Source organism: Condylostylus longicornis, unplaced genomic scaffold, assembly GCF_029603195.1.
Source record: "Condylostylus longicornis isolate FDR11 unplaced genomic scaffold, ASM2960319v2 ptg000081l, whole genome shotgun sequence".
NCBI lineage: Eukaryota > Metazoa > Arthropoda > Insecta > Diptera > Dolichopodidae > Condylostylus > Condylostylus longicornis.
In genome coordinates this window covers 1,154,932-1,177,216 of record NW_026578049.1, presented here as the reverse complement: position 1 = coordinate 1,177,216, position 22,285 = coordinate 1,154,932, and the positions used below count along the sequence as shown (strand labels likewise).

The 22,285-nt window shown below is 24.0% G+C and overlaps 3 protein-coding genes across 3 annotated transcripts in view; 2 read left to right on the top strand and 1 right to left on the bottom strand.

Moving 5' to 3' along the window:
- LOC129613254 (low-density lipoprotein receptor-related protein 2) overlaps window positions 1-5,373 on the top strand; it is a 50,044-nt gene extending 44,671 nt beyond the window's left edge. Inside the window, exons 12-18 of the mRNA XM_055527239.1 lie at window positions 10-1,511; window positions 1,627-1,706; window positions 1,772-2,004; window positions 2,058-3,214; window positions 3,289-4,315; window positions 4,388-4,629; window positions 4,824-5,373. Of these exons, the coding sequence (XP_055383214.1) occupies window positions 10-1,511; window positions 1,627-1,706; window positions 1,772-2,004; window positions 2,058-3,214; window positions 3,289-4,315; window positions 4,388-4,629; window positions 4,824-5,011 (4,429 nt within the window). The 3' untranslated portion in view covers window positions 5,012-5,373. The remainder of the gene's footprint in view (window positions 1-9; window positions 1,512-1,626; window positions 1,707-1,771; window positions 2,005-2,057; window positions 3,215-3,288; window positions 4,316-4,387; window positions 4,630-4,823) is intronic.
- A 9,208-nt stretch (window positions 5,374-14,581) lies between these two features.
- On the top strand, window positions 14,582-16,383 carry LOC129613198 (protein Peter pan). Its single transcript, XM_055527167.1, has 4 exons — window positions 14,582-15,005; window positions 15,075-15,439; window positions 15,492-15,919; window positions 15,980-16,383. Exons 1-4 carry the CDS (start codon window positions 14,679-14,681, stop codon window positions 16,321-16,323), a joined length of 1,464 nt encoding a protein of 487 aa, XP_055383142.1. The 5' UTR covers window positions 14,582-14,678; the 3' UTR covers window positions 16,324-16,383.
- A 1,246-nt stretch (window positions 16,384-17,629) lies between these two features.
- Window positions 17,630-20,946, bottom strand: LOC129613231 (GATA zinc finger domain-containing protein 13-like). The gene is made up of 4 exons (XM_055527215.1): window positions 20,754-20,946; window positions 19,752-19,891; window positions 19,501-19,687; window positions 17,630-19,432 (listed from the first exon to the last, which is right to left on the bottom strand). Exons 2-4 carry the CDS (start codon window positions 19,846-19,848, stop codon window positions 17,794-17,796), a joined length of 1,923 nt encoding a protein of 640 aa, XP_055383190.1. The 5' UTR covers window positions 19,849-19,891; window positions 20,754-20,946; the 3' UTR covers window positions 17,630-17,793.
- Window positions 20,947-22,285: the final 1,339 nt, after the last annotated feature.

Below are 22,285 nucleotides of genomic sequence, written 5' to 3'. Positions count from 1 at the left end.
TTTTATTAGACTTCTCGCTGATGGAAAAGCTTGTGCTGATATTGATGAGTGCTTAGAAGTACCAGGAGCTTGCAGTCAACATTGTTCTAATACTCCTGGAAGTTTCTACTGCAAATGCAATGAAAAATATTATGAACGTCAAAATGATGAGCATACCTGTAAACGTAAAGATATTAAAACTGAACCCTGGATAATTTTTACAAACAAATACTATGTTCGTAATATGTCAGCTGATGGTCATCAATACAATTTAATTCATCAAGATTTAATGAATGTTGTAGCTTTAGATTTTGATATAAGCGAAGAGTACACATATTTCTGCGATGTAACTGCAAAAACAATTTTCAGGTCAAAATATCATACAGATAAAGAGAAGCCCGAACGTGAACCTATAATACGACATGATTCTCATGGATTAGAAGGAATTGCGATCGATTGGGTCGGAAGAAAATTATATTGGCTAGATCGACACTCGAAAAATTTAGATGTTGCAGAACTAGATGGTACAAAACGTAAAACATTAAGAAGCGGTGTGGTTGATCCCCGGGCTATAGCTGTACATCCAGGAATTGGATATTTATATTTCACATCGTGGCATTTACAAGCATATATCGCAAAAATGGGAATGGATGGGTCTAATTTCACAAGAATATTAACCTGGGAAGATGACATTGCTTGGCCAAATGCTTTAACAATAGACTATTTTGCTGATAGAATATATTGGGCTGACGCACATTTGGATTACATAGCTTATGCTGATTTAGAAGGACATCACAGACATAATGTTCTAGTTGGAACTAAAGTACCGCACGTATTCGCATTATCTGTTTTCGACGATGAACTTTATTGGACCGATTGGAATTTAAAAGCAATTGTTAAGGCAAACAAATTCACTGGTAGTAACTATACTGTTTTAAGAAACACTACTCATCGCCCTTATGATATTCATATAAATCATCCATTACGCCAAGTTCCATACACAAATCCTTGCGGTGATAACAATGGAGGATGCTCGCACTTATGCTTAATTTCTCCTCCTCCAGAGTCTACCTATTTATATTTCGAAGGCTACATAGAGGAAGGGGTACCACATTTTAAATGTGCTTGTCCGAACCAATTTTATTTAGCAAGAGATGGTAAGACATGTATAGCAAATTGCACAACAGGACAACACAGATGTGGTGGGAATGACGAGAAATGTATCCCTTGGTTCTGGAAATGCGATGGAGAAAAGGATTGTAAGGATGGTTCCGATGAGCCAACAACTTGCCCAGTCAGACATTGTCGCGCAGGTACATTCCAATGCAAAAATACAAATTGTACTCCTTCTGCGACTATTTGTGATGGAACAGATGATTGTGGAGATATGTCTGATGAGCAAAATTGTGAATTACCTTGTCCAGAGTCTGATTTCAAGTGTCGTTCCAGTGGACGCTGTATATTGGATAGTTGGCGTTGCGATGGTGATGCTGATTGTAAAGATGGAAGCGATGAAGATCCAACAATATGCAGTTAGTAATTTACAATTAAATTTAAATACTTAGTTTAAAATTAAGTTGTTTAAAATTCCATTTCAAATTATCATTTGTTTGACAAATATATGACTTTAATTTATCAATTTTATAGATAAGCGAAGTTGTAACCCAGAAACGGAATTTAGCTGCAAAAATGGACGTTGCATTCCAAAATTGTGGATGTGTGATTTTGTAAGCACTTTATGTTACAATCAAATTTAAAGTTATAGTACTACTTTTATTTATGTATATTGTAGGACAACGATTGCGGTGATGATTCTGATGAGCCAGCTTATATGTGTCGCCAGAGAAACTGTACAACAGGATGGCAAAGATGTCCTGGACAATCCAATTACAGATGCATTCCAAAATGGCTGTTTTGTGACGGTAAAGATGATTGTCGCGATAAAAGTGACGAATTGCCAGAAAATTGTCCTAAATGTAATGCTGAAACCGATTTCAAATGCGCAAATAACAGATGTATTCCAAAGTATGAAACCTAAGAAATTGTTTTACCAACTTTATATCAAAATATTTTTATAGGCAGTGGATGTGCGACTTTGCTGATGATTGCGGCGATGCTAGTGATGAAAATGAAGCTTTGTGCAAAGGAAACTACAGAGATTGTTCTGAATCGGAATTCCATTGCGCAAATGGTAAATGTATTTCATCAAGATGGCGTTGTGACCACGAAGATGATTGCGGCGACAACAGTGATGAGCTAAATTGCCAAGGATACCAATGCAAAAATAATACATTCCAATGTCATTCAGGACATTGCATCGCATCATATTTCCGTTGTGATGGAGATCGTGACTGTCGTGATATGTCTGACGAAATAGGATGTCCGCCTAGATTTGGTGATCGTTACTGTCCCGAAACAAGGTTCCAATGCAAAAACAACTTGTGTGTATCCCCTTCAGATATTTGTGATGGTACTGACGATTGCGGCGATAACTCAGATGAAGACGCAAGTGTTTGTACGAACTTTAACTGTGATACATTAAGGAGATTCCAATGTGCAAATCATCGTTGTGTTGCACGTTACCAAATTTGTGACGGAATCGACAATTGTGGGGATGGATCTGATGAAAACAATATGACCTTATGCGCCAATATTCAAAAACCATGCGATCCATTTACTCATTATCAATGTGCTAATAAAAATTGTATACTTAGAAGTCAAATATGTGATTTATCAGACGATTGTGGTGACGCTTCCGATGAATTAGGTTGCCACCATACAAGTTCCTGTTCAGATCTAAACCGAGGTGGATGCGAACACCAATGTCATAACTTAACTGACGGAGGATACATATGTGTGTGTTATCCTGGATTTATAATATCGCCTGAAAATAAAAAACGTTGTATAGATATTGATGAATGTAAAACTAGAACGCATACATGCAGTCATCAATGCAATAACTTAAACGGAACATATTCCTGTTCCTGTAAACCAGGTTTTAGACCTGCTGAAGGTATGTCTGGAGAATGTAAATCAGAAAATGAGGAACCACTACTTATATTTGGAAATGGTCCTGAAATTCGAGGGTTAGATTTGAAGAAACAAGAAGAATTTGATGTAATTGCTGCAGAAAAAAGAATAGAAGCTATCGCTTACAATCCAACTTTACAAATAGTTTATTGGGCTGACAGTTATGATAAAACAATAAAACGATCATACATGGTCAACGCTCAACGTAAGTATTTTTGAACACAATAAACACGACATTTGTGTATAAAACTATTTTTGTTTTAATTCTTTATTTTATAGAGGGACAAGCTAAAATTGGTTTCGCTCAAGATTTAAATATGAAAGGTGGTCTTAAGCCGACAGCTGTAGCAGTTGATTGGATTGCTGATAATTTATATTGGACAGAAATGGATAGAACGGGCTCAAAACCGAGAGGTAGAGTGATGGTAGCTAAAACTGATGGTCGTTATCGAAGAGCTGTTGTCGGTGGTGGTCTTGAATTTCCAACTTCTATTGCTGTCGATCCACAATTAGGTAGAATGTTTTGGGCGGATGCTGGTTCCGCACCTAAAATCGAAGTTTCTTGGATGGATGGAAGCAAACGAAGACCTGTAATAACGGAAGCCATTCGTCATCCAGCTGGTTTAACTATTGATTATTCTCAAGACCATATAATTTACTGGGTAGATACTAAATTAAATATTATAGAATCAATGCGACCGGATGGGTCTTTACGTAAAGTAATAGCAAAAGGTGAACAACTGCGACACCCAACTTCACTTGATGTATTTGAATCAAATATGTACTGGATAACCCGAGACACAGGAGAACTTATTAGACAAGATAAATTTGGTCGTGGAGTACAAGTTGTAGTACAAAGAAATTTAGCAAATCCTTCAGATATAAAAATTTATCATTCAGATCGTTACAACACATCTTTAAGAAATCCATGTTTGAATAATGCCTGTTCACATTTATGTCTATTAGTTCCGGGTGGCAGACGATGTGCTTGTCCAGATAATACTAATCCACTACAGTCTCATAGATCTACTGCAGAAGTTATTTGTGACGCCGCTGCAGAACCACCACGTCCATCACCAAGAATATGTCCGTGTGAAAATGGTGGTTTATGTCGTGAAAGTGATAGCGGAGATTTGGAGTGTGAATGTCTACCAGAATTCGGGGGCTCTAACTGTGATCGTTCTTTAAGAGGTGGATTTGGTCCTGGTAGCGGTAATGTAGCTGCTGTTGTAGTACCAATTATGGTTATACTCCTAGTAACACTTGCTGCTGCTGGAGTATGGTTTGTCATTAGAAAAAAACCATTGTAAGTATTTTAACATATTAATTAACATTATTAAATTTTTCTTTATTTAATATTGTTTTTTGCTTTATATAGTGGGAAAATGGCGCGGTTGAGCTCATTGACATCATCTCAAAGTGTTTCGTTCCGCCAAGGATCAAATGTTGAATTTAATAATCCAGGTTTCCCTAATGCTCCACCACCTCCAGATGTAGCTCCAGTTGAAGGCTACAACTTGCAAACAGTAAATGCTACTAAGCAACGTGATTTTTCAAACCCAATGTATGATGCAGTTCAATCTGGAACAACAATAGATCCCAGTGTAGGAAATGGTTCCGGTAAATTAAATTTTATTTCTAATTGATAATTTTTTATAATACATAAATTCGTAAGGACAAAATATAAACTTTTGAACTCTTTGCGGTATATATTTATACATATGTATTAATATTAATATTTAAATTAATATGTCTTAGTACATATTCACACATATTCATACTTCTTTATTTAATATAATTTATTACTCTTTTAGGGGTTTATGATACTGATAAAAAACCAGTTGGTCCGTTTACAGAACCAGTTTCAGCAATATTAGCTCCAAGTAGTATAACACATAAATCATCACCCAAATTACAATTAAGGACAAGAGAATTAGATCCATCAGCTGACACTGGTAAAGATACCCAGTATCTTGTCGAGGAAGATAAGTCTGAATGCTGATATTAGTTTCCGATGAAATTCTATATTATAATAATTTCGAAATTATATTTTGTTAAATTTCTATTAAAAAAAAAGGAAAACAAAAAATGCAAAAAAAAACTGAATTAAAAAATATAAAATATTTTTATAATTAAATCTAGAAATTTACTATTAAAAATATATAACTAATTAATTATATTATATATTAAATAGAAATCTTAATTTTATAGAAATTTATATAAAAAATGGGTTATGAAAGATTTTTTTTTTTAATTATGTATTATTAAAAATGTTGATTTTGTTGAAAGTCTAAAAAAAAATTTTATATAAAAGAGAAAAATGATTACATTTTTAGATATTTTCCGTTAATATTATAATTATTATTAAATAAATTTAATTATTTTTAATTTTATTCACACTTTAAAAAAATTATATCATAATTTCATTAAATTATTAAAAATATACTGGATAAAAAAAACGTTTAAATAAAATGCATTTGTTTTTGCTTAATTTAATAAGAAATTAAGTATTCAAAATTTATAGAAACAAAACAAAAATGTCGCAATAATTATAATATAAATATAAAATCAAGTAATGTAAAATATTAAACGAAATATTCGTATTATTAAAATAATTATCTATAACAAAATAAAGAAAAGTATTAATTGCATAACATTCTAAATAAGGTTCTGTTAAATTAAAAAAAAAATAAGATTTTTTTTGTACTTTATTCACAATATCAAAAGGCTGACAATCCCTTATATAATACTTAATTATTAATGGTGCCAATCAATATTATATTTGAATATTAATTTTTTTTAATAATTTAATGAAATTTTTATATATTCTATATGGTGTGAATGTTTTAAATGTTAAATTAAAACAAAAAGAAAAACAAAAAACAAGAGAAAACAGCATTCTAGAACTTTTAAATTAATTGATTTAAAAAATAAAAACAATATTGTATGTTTATTTATATACGTACACACATAAATATATAAATAAAATAAAATTTAATTTAAAATTAGAAAAGACAAGAATGTATAAGTCCTAAATAAGATAGCAATTTCTAATTTAATATGTTAATACATCCGGACAAGCAATTCTATAAAAAGAAATAAAAATAATAAATTAAATAAATAAATATAAATTTAAAGAAAAAATGTGTGAAACATTCCTATACAATGTAAAAAGAGCAAATATAAAAAATGCAAGAAAACAAAAAAAAATTAGCAAAAACAAAATAAAATAGAATATATATTTTATATAATTACATAATAATAGTTTTATTATAAAATACGAATTGAAAGGAGATACAAAGAAAATTATTATTTATAAATATTAAAACGAAAATTAAATAACAAAATATTAAGCTTGTTACAAATTTACAAAATGAAAATTAATTATATAATTTTAATCTTTTGAGTTGAATGAAAAAATTCGAATACATAATTTTTACTTTAATATTGCATATCACATTACTGTAATTTTAAAATCGGAAACTATTTAATAAAATTATTTTAAACGAAAAATTAAACCAAATTAATAAAATTTTTGTTTTGCACTTTATAAAAATTCTATATCATATGTTAAAGGCATTTATTTCTTAAAATTACAAAAATTTAAAGTCAATTTAATTTAAATAAGTTCTTATTCTAAAAAACAATTTATTTTAAATGAAATATTTTGAAAAAATATTAACTGAGTAGCCTGATCTGCCTAATACACTGTAAATTATTTCAAAAATAATGGAAAAAAAGAAAATCTTTATAATTACCGTATATGCGTTGTTAAAAGATAATATGGTCCCTACTTTTTATAAAATAATTAAAAATATTACGTTTTTGTTTTTAATTAATTAATTAATTGAAATTATTTAAGAATCATTTGCATTTTTGCAATTCCGATTTTTATTTCAAAATATAATTTTTTTTTTCAAATTATAAATTTCTGCAATCCAACTAACTTCTTTGGTAACATTATTTTACAATTTGTGTCAAAAAATATTAATTAAGTTGATATTTTTTTCATAAATAATCCTTTGATTTAGAAATTTAAAATTTTTTTTAAATATTCATATTCTTCAATAATTTAATAAATATTCCAGCTTGATTTGAAGAAAAAACCCATCAATTACATCTAATAAAAAAAAATATAATTAATAATACAATCAATGCAAGAATATATAAAACATATAAAAAAGTATATTAGTTAAAAAGTCAAAAGACTTAAAACAAAAAATGTACGAAATTTAGTTTATCTCCGTTTTCTTCTACAAACAAGAAAAATATGATATTAATTTTTTTTTTTAATTTTTTGTACACATAGAATTTTTAAATTCATATTAAAATTTTGTATTAATTTTTTTATAGATAAATTTTTGTGATATTCACGAATTAGGGGCAATGTAAATTCATATACAAATTAAAATAAAATATACATATATTGTTACACTTTTTAAATACGTTATAAATCACAACAAAATAATTACACAGCATGAATATTTTTTTCTTTTTATTTTCAAAAAATAATTCTTAAAATTTTTACCGGAATTTTAGTTGGTACACAATGGTACACAAGTAAACAAACATTTATACTATTATTAATAATGTTTAAATTAATAAGCCAAATATTATGAAAAAGAACTCTTTAAATCAATCCTAATTTAAATCAATGCCTAAAACCAATTTTTAGAACTTTACAAATATTTTTTACTATTTTTTTTCAACTTATTAAATTTGTTTTTTGTTTTTTGAGCAAAATTAAATCTTTTGTAATATTGTAATATTTATAAATTTTATGGAAAAGTTTTAAAAACCTCATTCCAAAGTTACAGTTAACTTTATTTTAAACAAAATAAAATTCGTGAAATGTCCTTTCTACTCAATTTTATTTCCCATATTATATAAAAAATTCAACTGTTATAATATTGTATATTTTTTTTGTTTTAAATAATTTTCTCTATTAGGTAGACATTATATAAAAAAAATAATTATCTTAATATAAAATAATAAAAAAAAAAGAAATTTATTATAAATTCTAAGTTTTAAATAATTTTATAAAAATGAAGATAAAAAAATTAAAACAAAAAAACGAAAAAATTAAACAAAAACTGTTTTTATATTAGTAATAAAAAAAAATAATGATAAAAATAAATAATTGATAAACCAACTATGTATTTAAGCAAAGGGTATATATTTAGTAAAAAAACAAAAATCTAAAAAAATCTAAAAAAAAAGAGTGGAATAAATAAATAAAAATTAAATTAGAACAAGACAAAAAAAAAACAAAAACTCTATATAATAGAAAAATAAAAAATTTACTAACAAATTATAAAAAAGGGACAAATTTCATATAAATATAATTAATACAAATAATTTATATACATATACAAAATATGTATATAATGTATGTTTATGCATATATTTTTTTATATGAAAGCGAAATTAAAATATACATATATATAAATTTATAGGAATATTATGATTTCAATAAAAAATAATATACTTGCAAAAATATAAACATACGCCATAAACTATAGTAGGACTTACATGGTATCGAATATAAATACATATATACAATAACATGTATATATAATTAAAAAAAAATGTCCCAAAAATTTATATTTTTTTCATTAAATGCAAATTCTAATTGGCTAGACTCTAAAGAAAAGTATAAAACATTCATTTTTAATACACATAGCTTTAAATTTTTAAAAACAAGAATTTAAGTTCCAATTCTTTTTTTTATTCATTTGAATTTGAAATTTTGAATCGAAACACATATCAAAATTTAAAAAGAAAGAATTAATAAACACATTTTGTTAACAAACAATTCCTCTAATTCTATTAAAATTAACTTGAAATATTTATCATCGTAATGAGTTCTACATCTATACGGCAATAATATAACAATAAGTAGTTCCCCATTCTTTTTAATTTTTCTTTTAAAGTCTATTCAATCAGTTTTTTGCTTATTTTATAATATTATATATAATTATAATATCTGTATATAAATTTTATTTTATTCAACATAATTTTATGTACATGATTGTATTCAAAAATAAAAACAAATTTTTGTAAAAAGTGTAAAAAAATTTAAAAAATATTAAATATCTATTATTATAATATATTTGTTATATATACAATATATAATAAAAAAGAATGCAGATATTATATTAAAAAAAAAATAAAATAAAAAAGCAATTTTTAGGTTTAATTATCATTATTTTTATTATTATTATTATTACTATTATTATTATCATTATAATATTCTTATTATTTTTTTTTTATTTTAAATATTTTTATAAAAATAAAATATATAATTGTATAAACAAGATATTTTTATATTAATAGATAATTTGTTTAATTGCTTTGTAATTTTTGATTATTTTATATAAAAATATTATACAAAATCGTACAAAATATAACAAAAACCGTTTTGCATTCATAATTATTAATTACATATTATTGTACTATTATTTTATACTGGTTATAACAATTTACTGGTTAACAACTGGTTATTTATTGTGAATTCAATTAAGACCTAAAATTTTTTTATTCTCGAAATACAAATAGAACAAGATAAAAATCAATATTAAAATTATAAATTATTTTCAAAGAAATTCTATTAAATATATGAAAAGTTCTTTAATAATACTATTTATTTATACTATATAAATTAATTAATTATAAAACAAGAATATAGAATTAGTAATATTTTTAAAAATGATTTGCCATTAATTAAAATATATAACTATAATTATTATATGAAAATAATTTAATAAAATAAATTTAGTTTTTCAATACAATTAATAATAATTTTACATAATATGTAATTATTAAAATTTAATATTTAACCAATTCTTTTATTATAAAAAATTTTAAAAATTATACAATAAATGGAATCATTTTTAATTCATAATTAACACTTTTTCAAATAACAGCAATAAATTATATTGGAAAATTAATAATTCAATTATTATATAAATAAAATACAAGCATATTTAAACAAATATTCTATTAGTATAATATTAAATAAAAAAAAAGAAAAATAAAACTCTTTTAATTTTTAAGTTTTTTTTTTTTAATATCAAATCATAATGCTTTATTTAAGTTATCAGCTGTCTTATTTTTTAAGTAAAATATTATTAATATAAAATTTAAAAAAAAATGGTATATATAAAATATATTAAATACGTATATTAATTTTTATTAAATATTAAATTGTGTTTATTATTATTTTGATTTTTATTTTATTACTTTTTTTTTATTTTGTTTTATTATTTTAACTTCTCTATTTGTTTGTTAAGTTACGATTATTTAAATAAAAAGAATGAAAAACATGAAAAAAAAATATTCTTTAAAATATTTTGTGTTTTATTTTTTTTGTTTTAATATATATTTTTATTTAAATTACATCAATTGAAATATAAGGTCCTTTCATAAACACAGTATATCGCGATATAAATAAAAACTGGATTATATATTTTGCGATCGTCGGCAAGGCTAGTTGTTCACAATTATTATGAGTAGCAAAGTTAAATCATATGAACTGTTTTGATTTTATAGAATAATTAAAAATATTTTGCATATCGAATACGTTAAATTTCTGCAGTATTGCATTTCGCAGTTATTATATTGTGGTATTGCGTTTATGAAAATTTGTATGCTTTGACCGCATTACTTCTATATATCATATTAAAATTCTTTTATATCCATAATTCTTCAATTATCGATATTTTCAGACACACATATTATATTTAATCATAAAAATTTGTATTAAAAAAATTAATTTTCATTCATTTTAAAAATTTAAACAATTTAAAAAAAAAAAGTTAATAGCTCTTCAATATGCACTAGTGAAACATCAGATTGAACCAAATATTGAATGCATTTCTTTGAAATGTTTAAAACAGACTTTCTCGTAAAAACTATCTAATATTAAATACTCACTGCCTAATACTGCTTAATATTTTTCAGTTTAATAATGTTTTATTATAGAATATAAGTTGTGCAATTTAAATAAACATTTTCAAACCGCCGAAAAAATATTAATGTAATTTTTTTTTTTTTGTGTTGTAAACAGTTATGTCACTCAATACAGCTATAATAGGTACCTATATATCGTAATTGTAGGCAATTACCGCACTACTTACCATTACTAATTCTGGAAAATACACTGCTTAATAATTTTTCTATTTAAGTTTACTTCTTTAAAAGTTGAGATCGTGAATTGATGCTAAATTTAAGAAAATTTATTTTTTGAAATTTTGAAATAAAATGTAACACTTTAATTTAAAATTTTCATTTCATATATATGTACCTTAAATATGTATGTCATGAATACTGATAATAATAAAAATATAAAAATTTTTTTTTCCATAATATTTTTTTATTTAATTTTGTTTTTAAATTAATTACAAATAGTTTGTATCTTATTTTTTTGTTTAAAAACTTATTTTCAATTATAAATTAAGACAATAAAATGTTATACCTTTTTTCTACAAAAATAATATATATATACATATATAATAACAAATTACATAATTTTTAATAAAAAAAGATATAAAAATTAATTTTCATTGTTAAGTTTTAAAATATATGAAATAATAAAAATATATATAATATTATGTATTTATAATAATAAATAATAATTGTGAATAAAAATTTAGTATTAATATGTCAGAGAATGAAAAATTTTTATATATAAGTATATAAAGAAAAAATTAAATAGTATTATAAAAATTATTTAAAATTACAAAGCCGCTTTGAAAATTAAAGAAGTTAAATAGAAACCATTTGTAAAAAAACGATAATGAGAAAATTAAAATGAAATAACTATTTAAAATTTCATGCTAAATTCTGTGAATTTTAAAAAGAAAAAATTAAAAAAATATAATTTAATGTAGATGAAAAATCAAAGCTTAATATAGGAAATGGTGTGATTTAACATTTAATATTTTCAATACAATAAGTAAATTTGCATGTAAATATCATAAATTTGCTAATCTTAGAGCGTCTACCAGAAAGCAGATCTGAAATCAATTTGACCATTTCAGTAAACAAAATTATATTGCTGAATAAATTATATTGTCGTTACATCTGCATTATGGTAGATGCCTTTAATCTCCGATATCATATAAATATTTTTTCCAATATTTTTCGATTTATAATTTATTATTAAATTTTTTTAAAGCTTTCTCAATATAAACCTAAAATGAGTATTTGTGCTTAAAAAGAGAAAAAAATACATAAATTTTCGATGTCAATTCAAAATGTTTTCAAAACCGTTAAAAATAATGAAATATATATTACATATTAAATAATTATGTCATGACATAATTATATAATTGTATTCGGATTACGAAAATTTATTTAAATAATAATGAAATTTCTAATTTTTAATTATACATCTATGTGTGTATATACATTATATGTGCTCACATACACATTCAACCCTTTAATTTTAAATAATAAACAAAAAAACTCAGGAACCTATCATTATTGTTCTTATCATTAATTTTTTTGGGAATCTATCGTTCATTTTATAATTCATCAATAAAAAATGAACTGTCAAGAATGATTGCCATTGTGCATTGTAATTTTATATGGAAAATTACAAAAAAGTTCGGTGTTATCATTAAAAAAAACATAAATGATATTACAGTTTATCATTCACATCTTTTTTTCGTGAAAAGTAGTGTTTAGTGTTCACTTGTTTTTCCTTTCATTCCCTTTCTTTATAAGAATGATGACGATGACCTAAGTTTTTTTGACATTCACACTTTTACATAAATATTGTTAAAAATGTATAAACAATGTCATTTTTTCAACATTGTAGGTCCTTTTTTACGTTAAAATTCTAACATTTTTAATTTAGATTAGCAAAATACTAAATTGATATTTTTTTTTAATAATGCAGATAATCTGCCGTCCTAAAGAATTTTTCAAAATATATCTGCATTTTTAATATTAAAACAAATTATTAATAAAAAAAAATTATGTAAAAAAATAAAAGTAAAAATATAATAATAATAATTAAATGTAAAATGCTTGCTTTTGTAAAAACCTTGCAAATATACATACATAAAAAGCAAAAATATGTAGTTAAAATCTTAAATTTGTGTTTATTACAATATTCATTACTGTTAATTTTAGTATATTATAATATAAATGTCATATCATCAAAATTAAAAAAAAAATAATTGAAAATAATAAAAAAAAAACGTGTATTTTAAAAAAATTTTTTTATGGGAACAAATTGTAAATTTATCTAAAAAAAAAAAAAAAGAAAAACAATTAATATACATATACAGATGTAAATATGTACATAATATACAATAGATTGAAGAAAATATAAAAATTGAAAAAAATGTTGTTTAATTCGCATTAGTCTTTATTAACCCTTTAGCAGCGCGTTGTTGTATTTTAAATTAGATAACATTAAAATATCCGTTTAAGTCCCCTATTTGTTAACAAAGTAACACACACATACATATTATAATGTATAAGTAACTGGCTGTTTAGTAAGCCTCATTCTGTTCCCTTTTGAAACATTTGTGTGTCGAACACAATTTTGTTTGTTTTGTGTCATATTTAAAATTATGTTGATTTTAATATAAAATTGTGTACATCAAATTAAGACAGTGATCTTTTAAAATTTAGGTATCTAAATACATAATTGCTCATTTTTTAATGTTTTGCCAATTACCTATTTTTAATTTGTCAATAATAATAAAAGTTTTTTAGAAATTTAACCCTTATCTAGGAAATTTTTTTTTCGGTCGACTGCAAATCAAGATAATTATATGACCATAACATATAGTAGGACCCTATTACACTAACCACAAATTTTTGATTTGTCAAATTATCAAAAAATTTAATATGTTGCATCAAGTGTCAAAACACTAACTTAAAATAATAAAGAAAAAATACTTTAATTAAAAAATAAAAGTTAAAAGGATTCTGAACCGATTTTTGTATTACTTTTTCATGAAAGAAATCAATATTTTTACAAAAACGTCAAAACTTTTTATTTAATCCACAATAAAGGGTTTGAGAATTCACCATATTTCTTATTGTGTATTAATATTTTATTAATTAATATTCGTTGTTCTTCGCACAAGAAAAATTGATATACAAGACAATTTTCTATACTGCAAAAACATTAAATTAATCAAACCAGTTTTAAAATTAATTATATACATTATATAAATTATATAATATATATATATATAATAAAAAATTGATAAGATATAAGATTAATATTATATAATTATTAATATTATATATATATATATTATATTATATAATATATATATATATATATATATATATATTATATTAATTATAAATTAATACGTAGCTTAAATGGTCCACTATTTTAGTAAAATACATGTAAATTTGAAATGCTACAACTGGAACAAAACAAATTTTTTTGAATGTCCAGTCAATACTTCATTACGACTATTGTTCAACCCTCAAAAAATATTCAAAAGTGATATGTGGCATTATTGTTTACAATGTCATCTGCAAAATGTCAATGTCAAAACGCACGTGTATTTTATTTCGTTTTCTCTCTATAGTCGTGCTAATCGCTTGTTTTACTAAGTGCAGAATTTTTTTTAAAAACAAATAAAAGAAAATAGTTACTTGTAATACCGTGTTTTTAAATTTGAAAAAATAAAATGGGGAAAAAGACTCGTTCTAAAAGAAAGAAGCCACCGCCACCTCCAGCCGATGAACCAATAGAAGTTGCACAAGCTCCACATTCTTTTGTTATTCATCGTGGTCTTTCATGCCCTTATATCTCCGATTTAACTAAAGATTTTCGACGTGTTATGGAACCGCATACCGCCATGAAATTGAAAGAAAAAAAATCGAATAAAATAAAAGATTTTGTTAGTTTATCAGGATATTTTCATGTTTCGTATATGTGTGTTTTCAATAAAGCTACAACACAACTGTCTTTTAAAGTAGTGCGGATGCCAAGAGGACCAACTTTAACATTTAAGGTACTAATCAATCTACATAAATTTAAAAGTTAAAAAATATAGTAGAATTATATACTTCAAAACTTTAAGGTACATCAATTTACATTAGCAAGAGATGTGATATCATTCAGTAAAAAACAATTCGTTGATGAAGAAATTTTTCATACTGCGCCCTTAGTTATAATGAATAACTTTTCAGGAGAAGGAAAACATTTAAAATTAATGGCTCATACATTTCAAAGTATGTTCCCTGCAATAAATATAGCTACTGTGAATTTATCGACAGTTAGAAGATGTGTGCTTTTTTCATATGATCCAATAGCCAAATTAATACAATTTAGGCATTATTCCATAGTTGTGGTACCAGTAGGTTTATCAAAACCTGTGAAAAAAGTTGTTTTAAGGAAAATTCCCAACATGTCTAAATGCGATGATATAGCAGATTACTTTAATGGGTAAGTTTAAAAAAAATGAAATTTTACAAATATTTTAAATATGTTTGCCTAGAAATGCATCTGAATCTGAATTTGAAGATGACGAAGAAAGTCATGTGATTCTTCCACAAAATTTAAAAACTAAAGGAAACTTAGAAAACAACAAATCTGCTGTACGTTTATATGAAATTGGTCCAAGAATTACATTTGAATTAGTTAAAATAGAAGAAGGCTTATTTACTGGTGAAGTTCTTTACCATGAAACTGTAATTAAATCCGAACAGGAAATCGAAACTATACGAAAAATGAGAGAAAAAAAGAAGAAAGCCAAGGAACACAGAAAGAAAATACAAGAAGAAAATGTTAAAAGAAAGGAGAAAGAAAAAAATAAAAAATCTAATCCTGATGAAAAAGTAAAGGAGGTACCGCCAGTAGAAGAAGTAGAACCAGATGATGATGCTGAATATTATAGACAAGAGGTGGGCGAAGAACCCGATGAAGGTAACTGACGACAAAATATTTTTGTAGGAAAAATGATAATAATACTGTTTACAATTTTAGAAATATTCAAGCAGTCTGAAAATAAAGGTACAAAGCGAGTTAAACTTCCCAAATATATGGGAGGTAAAAAAAGAAAATTAAATGAAAACAGTAAATCTAAAAATAAAGACTCTTGGAAATCAGAAAAAGTTAATTTTAACGACAAAAATAAACGAAGAAAGGATAATAAATCTAAAGACAAGAATAGATCAGCCAAATCAAAGAAAGGTCCGAAAGGTAATAGTAGCCAAACAGATAAAAAGAGAAGATCTGGTGCTAAAGATGGCAAATTTAGTAAACCAATTTATAAAAACAAATTAACTGGAAAATCTAAGAGTGGAGGAAAAAAGAAAAGTAGAAAATAAATTGTTTTAATTAAAAATATTTCCTGTGTGTAAAATATAAATAATTTTTTATTCAAACAACCTTCTTGATTGACCTATCTATTTAGGAAATATATATACAAATAATTATGATCTTTTGGTTTGCTACAAAAAGGGTTCAAGTATTCTTATTCAAAAAAGTTTCAAAGAAAATAGAGCGAACATATATCAAGTAATTAATAACAATAAATGAAAAGAGAACATATATAAAATAATAACATTTTTAAGATTATAAGACTTACAAAATATACCAGATCTGCAATTTCTATATTCTTCGTTACTCAGACATAATATTGTAATTTACATACATTACCTGTTAAAAGTACTTATATAGTATTTTAATATCAAAAAAGTGTGAAATTAATTTCATTTATAATATTGATGTAAAAAAATCCTATTTATTACAAATATTTTCAAACTACACTTTAAAGTAGTTAAATTTAATTCATTAAATTGTACATTTTATTATATAATAATATAAAAATTTCTTAAATATCTACGATATGAGAATAAAATTTTCAAAAATCTTATACTATCTTGTATATTCATGTGATGTGAATTTTTAATAACTAAAATACTGAAAAACTAAATACCTATCCACTTTTTTTAATTTTTATAAAAAAAAATTCAATTGCATTTAATTTGGTTTTTTCTTTTATGTGTGATTTGATGCTAGAAATACTATTATTAAAGTAAGTATGTTTCAGAGAAGTTTTTATACTTATATAATATATTCTGAAAAATTATTCATATTTTTCAGCATTTCTGAAGAAATGTTTAATTTTATTAAACGTACATAGTACGTTATCAAACTCTTTTAATGTATGACAATATTTCTTTGAAACAAAAAATATATTATTTATTCAAAAAAAAAAAGGTTGAATTAAATAATTAATGTGAGTAAAGTAAGGTTATTATATTTTATCTAATATTAATTACATATTAGAATAAATTTTTGCTTATTATTTTGTTTTTTTTTAGACTAATAGTGGGCATTCCTAAACTTGTAACTACACAAGAGAAAAAAATCTATGAAATATTTTGATTAAGTATCTATTTTGTATTGATACAAAATACAAATATATCTTATTATAAAATTTATCCCTTAACTAAAATGTGCACCATTCTAAAATAAATCTACACATATATTAAAAAAAATTAATATTTCTTTAATTAATGGACGTTAAGAAACTTTTCTTTTTAAATTTCAATTGTTTTTACATACGTATATATTATGTATTCATATAAAAAGGCTAATTTTTATCAGACTTGTAAATATCATGGAAGATCTACATGAATTTTGTAAAATAAAATTCATTTTTTAGGAGTTTTCGGTTTTTTTTTGTTTTTTAAAGGTTAGTGTTCCGAATAAAACTTAAAATATTTACTTAATAAGTATGTAAATCTTAAAGCTATGTAAAATATTATTTTGGGTTAAATTTTCTGTTTATCCTAATGATTCTTTATGGATTTTATTGTTTCCACTAGAATATTTGTGTTAGATGGATAAATTTCATTTAATTCTTCTTCACCATTTTGTTGATGCTGGTGTTGTTGCATTTGTTGATGCTGTTGTTGTTTCAATATGAAATTATGATTATTGATATCACCCGTCCAGCGGTAATTTTTTTTATGACTATGATTTACATTATTATTGTTATTGCTGTTTGTTGTACTTGTTAAATTGTCCGATAATGGTAAAGATAATGACTGTTCCTCATTATTTGATAAAGAATTAACAACAGATGCAGCATCAGTCATTGTGGACATTGACATTGTATTTTGTACGGTTGAATTATCATGTGCATTTGAATTAATATCTTGCAAATAATTACGCCAATGTTTTAATTTATTACGAAAGTTTGAATTCGTAAAATACATATTCTCATAATCTCTTATATTTAACATATCTGGTGGTAAATCCTTAAAATCGTCAATATATTTTGCTAATAATTGATCTTGTAATTTCAAATTTTGTATGGTTAATTGATTTTTTCGAATACGTTCCTGAAATATAACTTGATTTTCATAAATAGCTGCATCAATATTTTCTAAAATTTTTTCATCAATTTTATTCGGAATATTTTCTAATACGGTTAAAGATGCTTCAGAATCAGGTTTTAAACTTTCATCTCCACCCATTTCAATTAAACTTTTCGCCAAAGAATCAATTTCTTCTGGTGGTATATCTTGCATAATATCAAATAAATGTAACATTTCTTGAGATGAACATATAGCTTTTCTTTTCATAACAGCACGATGATTCAAATCCAAATCTAAACCTAACTCTAAATTTTCCGCACCACATAGTGTAGCACCACTTTTACATGTAATAATATCTCCACCACAGTTTGCATCGATATCGTTAATACTTAAGCCACTATTCAATTTAGTTTTTGGATGTTTTTTCATGTCATAAACTGAGATCGCGTAATTAATATTATTTTCATTTTGAAAATCTACTGTATTCTTACTTGTCATTGATACATTAAATTTTGTTGGTGAACATTGACTGTCTTCTATTTCATAAAATACTGTTGACAAATTATTTGAATCACAGAAATCATAAGTATCGTTTGTGGTTTCCAATTGATCTTTTTTATCTTTGTTCTCTTTAAATAAAAATAATTTATTTTTTTCAATGTTTTTTTCGCTAGTTTTCGCTGTAGTGACAAAATTTTTGTCATACGTTTTATATTTTGGCTTTTCATAGTTCTTAATTGATTCATTTAAATCTTTATCGAAATTTTTTATTGACATATTCTCAGTTCGTGATAATGGTGTTTCATCATGTATTATTGTTGTATTCTTTTCATTTTCGAAATCAAACTTTTTACAACAGTAATAGAAATGTAAAATTATATACCACATGAAGGAAAATCCAGCTAGTCCAGCTGATATTCCAGTCAAAATGCATTTATATTTTTCAAAAATCACAATATAAGCTTGGAACATAAATTGAGGTAAATACTGAAAACTTGCATTACACGTTTCAAGATTACGTACATCTTTAAACATAATATGAATTGATTCTATTAAGTTCGGTCGAAGTACTTTATTTTTATCGAATTTTTGTAGAATTTGTTGATATCTAAAAGAAAAAATTTAGTACATAAAAATTACCTATATATGTATATGTATTACATTAATTTTACATACCTAAACGGAACGCATAAAAGCATTAAATGAGCAAAAATCATTTGTTTAGTAAAAGTCTCATTACGTACTTTAAAAATGACTATTGAAACAAACTGGCACATTATTAAAGGCAAGAGAATTATGGCAAATGTAATCAAACCCCATTTTAATTCGGATGCATGTAAATAATATATCACAAGGCATAAATCTATTTCAAAAATAAAAAATTAAATTACATTTTTAATTAAATGAAATTTTGAAAGAAAACTTACCACTGATAAGTTCCGTTACAAATATAATTGCACTGAACCATATAAAATATGTTTCAGTAAAAAATTTAGATGAAGCTCTCTGTTCTTGTATAATCATTCTTGACTCAACTAAATTTTATTGAAGTTAATATCCAAAAGTGCTAAAAATATTACAATTTATTGGCAAAATATTTATAATTTGATACGTATAATTTTTATTCATAAAATATTTAAATTTAAATGATAAACAAATTTTTATCAATTAAGATAAAAAGATTCGGCTTCGATTCCGAATTAAAGTAAAAACTTTTTTTAAACTAAAATATCTCCTCATATTACAATCAGGTCAATATGAAACATGAAAATACAAAGTTTTTTTTTAAAGAAAAATTCCAAAAGCAGAAAAGAAAAAAAAAGGAAATTTAATGCATTTTTTCAGACAGGTTAATAAATTAACAAACCCATACATACATACAGGTGCTTATCGGCGAACATTTCAATAACTAAAATACTTTTTATTGATATGGTTTAGGCACCTAAAAAACGAAAGAGTATTATAATATGTATGTATAATATGTATGTATATGGGTATATAAGGTATAAGTAGATAAAAGAAAAGGAAGAGAAACACTAATTTAATGAAAGGATGAATCACTTTTAAATTCATACACCAAAAAATTAAATTATTAAATTTAAATTTCAAATCAGAATTGTTAAAATTTTATACTTCTTCATAGTTTTTAAGTGTTTTATAAAAAAATTTGAAAATTTTTCGAATATTTTCATTATTTGCAACTCATTAAAATATGCCTTCTGTATATGGCAAAGGAACTTTTTTATGAACAATTTCAAGAAATAAATATGTACTGTATAAAATACCGATTGATTTTATAAAACATTATTTCAAAATATTTTTCACAGAAAGTTGATCTTGATTGTCATTAAAATTATAATATAAATATGGATTTTTTAAATGCACAACATGTAAAAATTTTAATAAGAATTTTCCTTAATTGCACTTACTTGATAGAGAATGCGTTCGCTTTTCATAAAAATGCACACATGAGAAAAATGCAATACGTTTTCAATTAATCAAATAAAATTTTAATTACATTCCAAAATTACTGCATTTATATTTAATTCCTAATTAATTAAACCAAATTTTTTATTTAAATTTTAATAAAACAATTAAAACAAAATAAAAAATGAAAATCAAAATATTTAAACCCGCTTCAAAAGTTTTTAATTCGTATTCCGTTTGTTTTGAAATCAAAATGTCTAAACAAAAACACAATAAGAAAAAATGACATTTCAAAATAAATGGTACATGCCATTGAATATGACACACGATTTTACAGTACAACTCATTATATAAAAAATAATATAAATGCTTGAAATTTCTTTTATAGAAATTCTTTTAGAAAATTACAAAATTAATTAAAAAATAAAATAAACCAGCATAATGTCCTAAGCACAATAGACCAGCTTTCAAACTAAATAATTTGACAAGAAATGCACAAAAAATTAATTTCTGAGATATTGAGATGAAAATTTGGAGTTTGGAATTAAACATTTGTGACTGCGACCGCAAACTTCAACTTCTAAATTAGTTTGCTCTTTTTTATTTTTGCGGTTCCTGCAAAACATATTTTTTTTATTATTTTGACAGTATTATTTGCTAGGCTTTTTTTTGTTTTTGAAAATTTTATCGTGGTTTATAATTAGAAATTTCTTATTTGTTACAGCAGTTTAATTGCTTTTATAAAGTTTTTAAAGCTCATATTCATACATTTTTGGTTTTTTAATGCATAATGAATTTCATTTTGAACAAAATGAATTCTGTTCATGGTATTAAATTTAATAATGCAATAACTTTCATTCTAAATAAAACTGTTCTCAATAGGAATCGATAGAAAATTATTAATAAAAGTTTATAGAAAATTAATTTCCAATAAATTATTTCTATTAATCAATTATAATTATTGATTTCTATTATCAATTACAAAATTTGAAATCGTCGCACAACTTTTTACCTTATCAAAAAAACGTATAATTATAATATTATCTAAATTTAAACGTCAAGATGATATTGTAGTAATTTAATGAAATAAAAATGATATATTAATAATATATGCATGAAAATACATTTAAAAAATACATTTAATAAAAATCCTCTAATTGAATACAAATATTAATTCAAATTTTACGAGTTTTATTTATTAAATGAATTCAAATTATATGATTGAAATCAATATTTTCCGTATTATAAAATCAAAAAAAAAAGGGAGATAAGCACAAATTGATTGGACCACTAATTTATTTAAGAGAAAAATAAATAAAAGAGTTAAAAATTTTATATTAAATTCTCAACTAATTACTTAAAAATTACTTTATTAATATTTATACGTCATAACACTCGTAACAGCAGCACTATTTTAAACCGGTAAAATATTTATTAGAAATCAGCAACACTTTTTGATTAATTGTTTTGCTAGCAGCTGAATATTCCAAACTCTCTGTTTTGATTTTCTCCATTAATTTTTCTGAATTCTGAA

Coding starts and splice junctions, on each gene's coding strand:
- LOC129613231 (XM_055527215.1), bottom strand. CDS start 19,848: ATGATTATACAAGAACAGAGAGCTTCATCTAAATTTTTTACTGAAACA. Junction 19,688..19,751: donor TGTAACGGAACTTATCAGTG/GTAAGTTTTCTT, acceptor TTTTTGAAATAG/ATTTATGCCTTGTGATATAT. Junction 19,433..19,500: donor CTTTTATGCGTTCCGTTTAG/GTATGTAAAATT, acceptor TTTTTCTTTTAG/ATATCAACAAATTCTACAAA.
- LOC129613198 (XM_055527167.1), top strand. CDS start 14,679: ATGGGGAAAAAGACTCGTTCTAAAAGAAAGAAGCCACCGCCACCTCCA. Junction 15,006..15,074: donor GACCAACTTTAACATTTAAG/GTACTAATCAAT, acceptor CAAAACTTTAAG/GTACATCAATTTACATTAGC. Junction 15,920..15,979: donor GGGCGAAGAACCCGATGAAG/GTAACTGACGAC, acceptor TTACAATTTTAG/AAATATTCAAGCAGTCTGAA.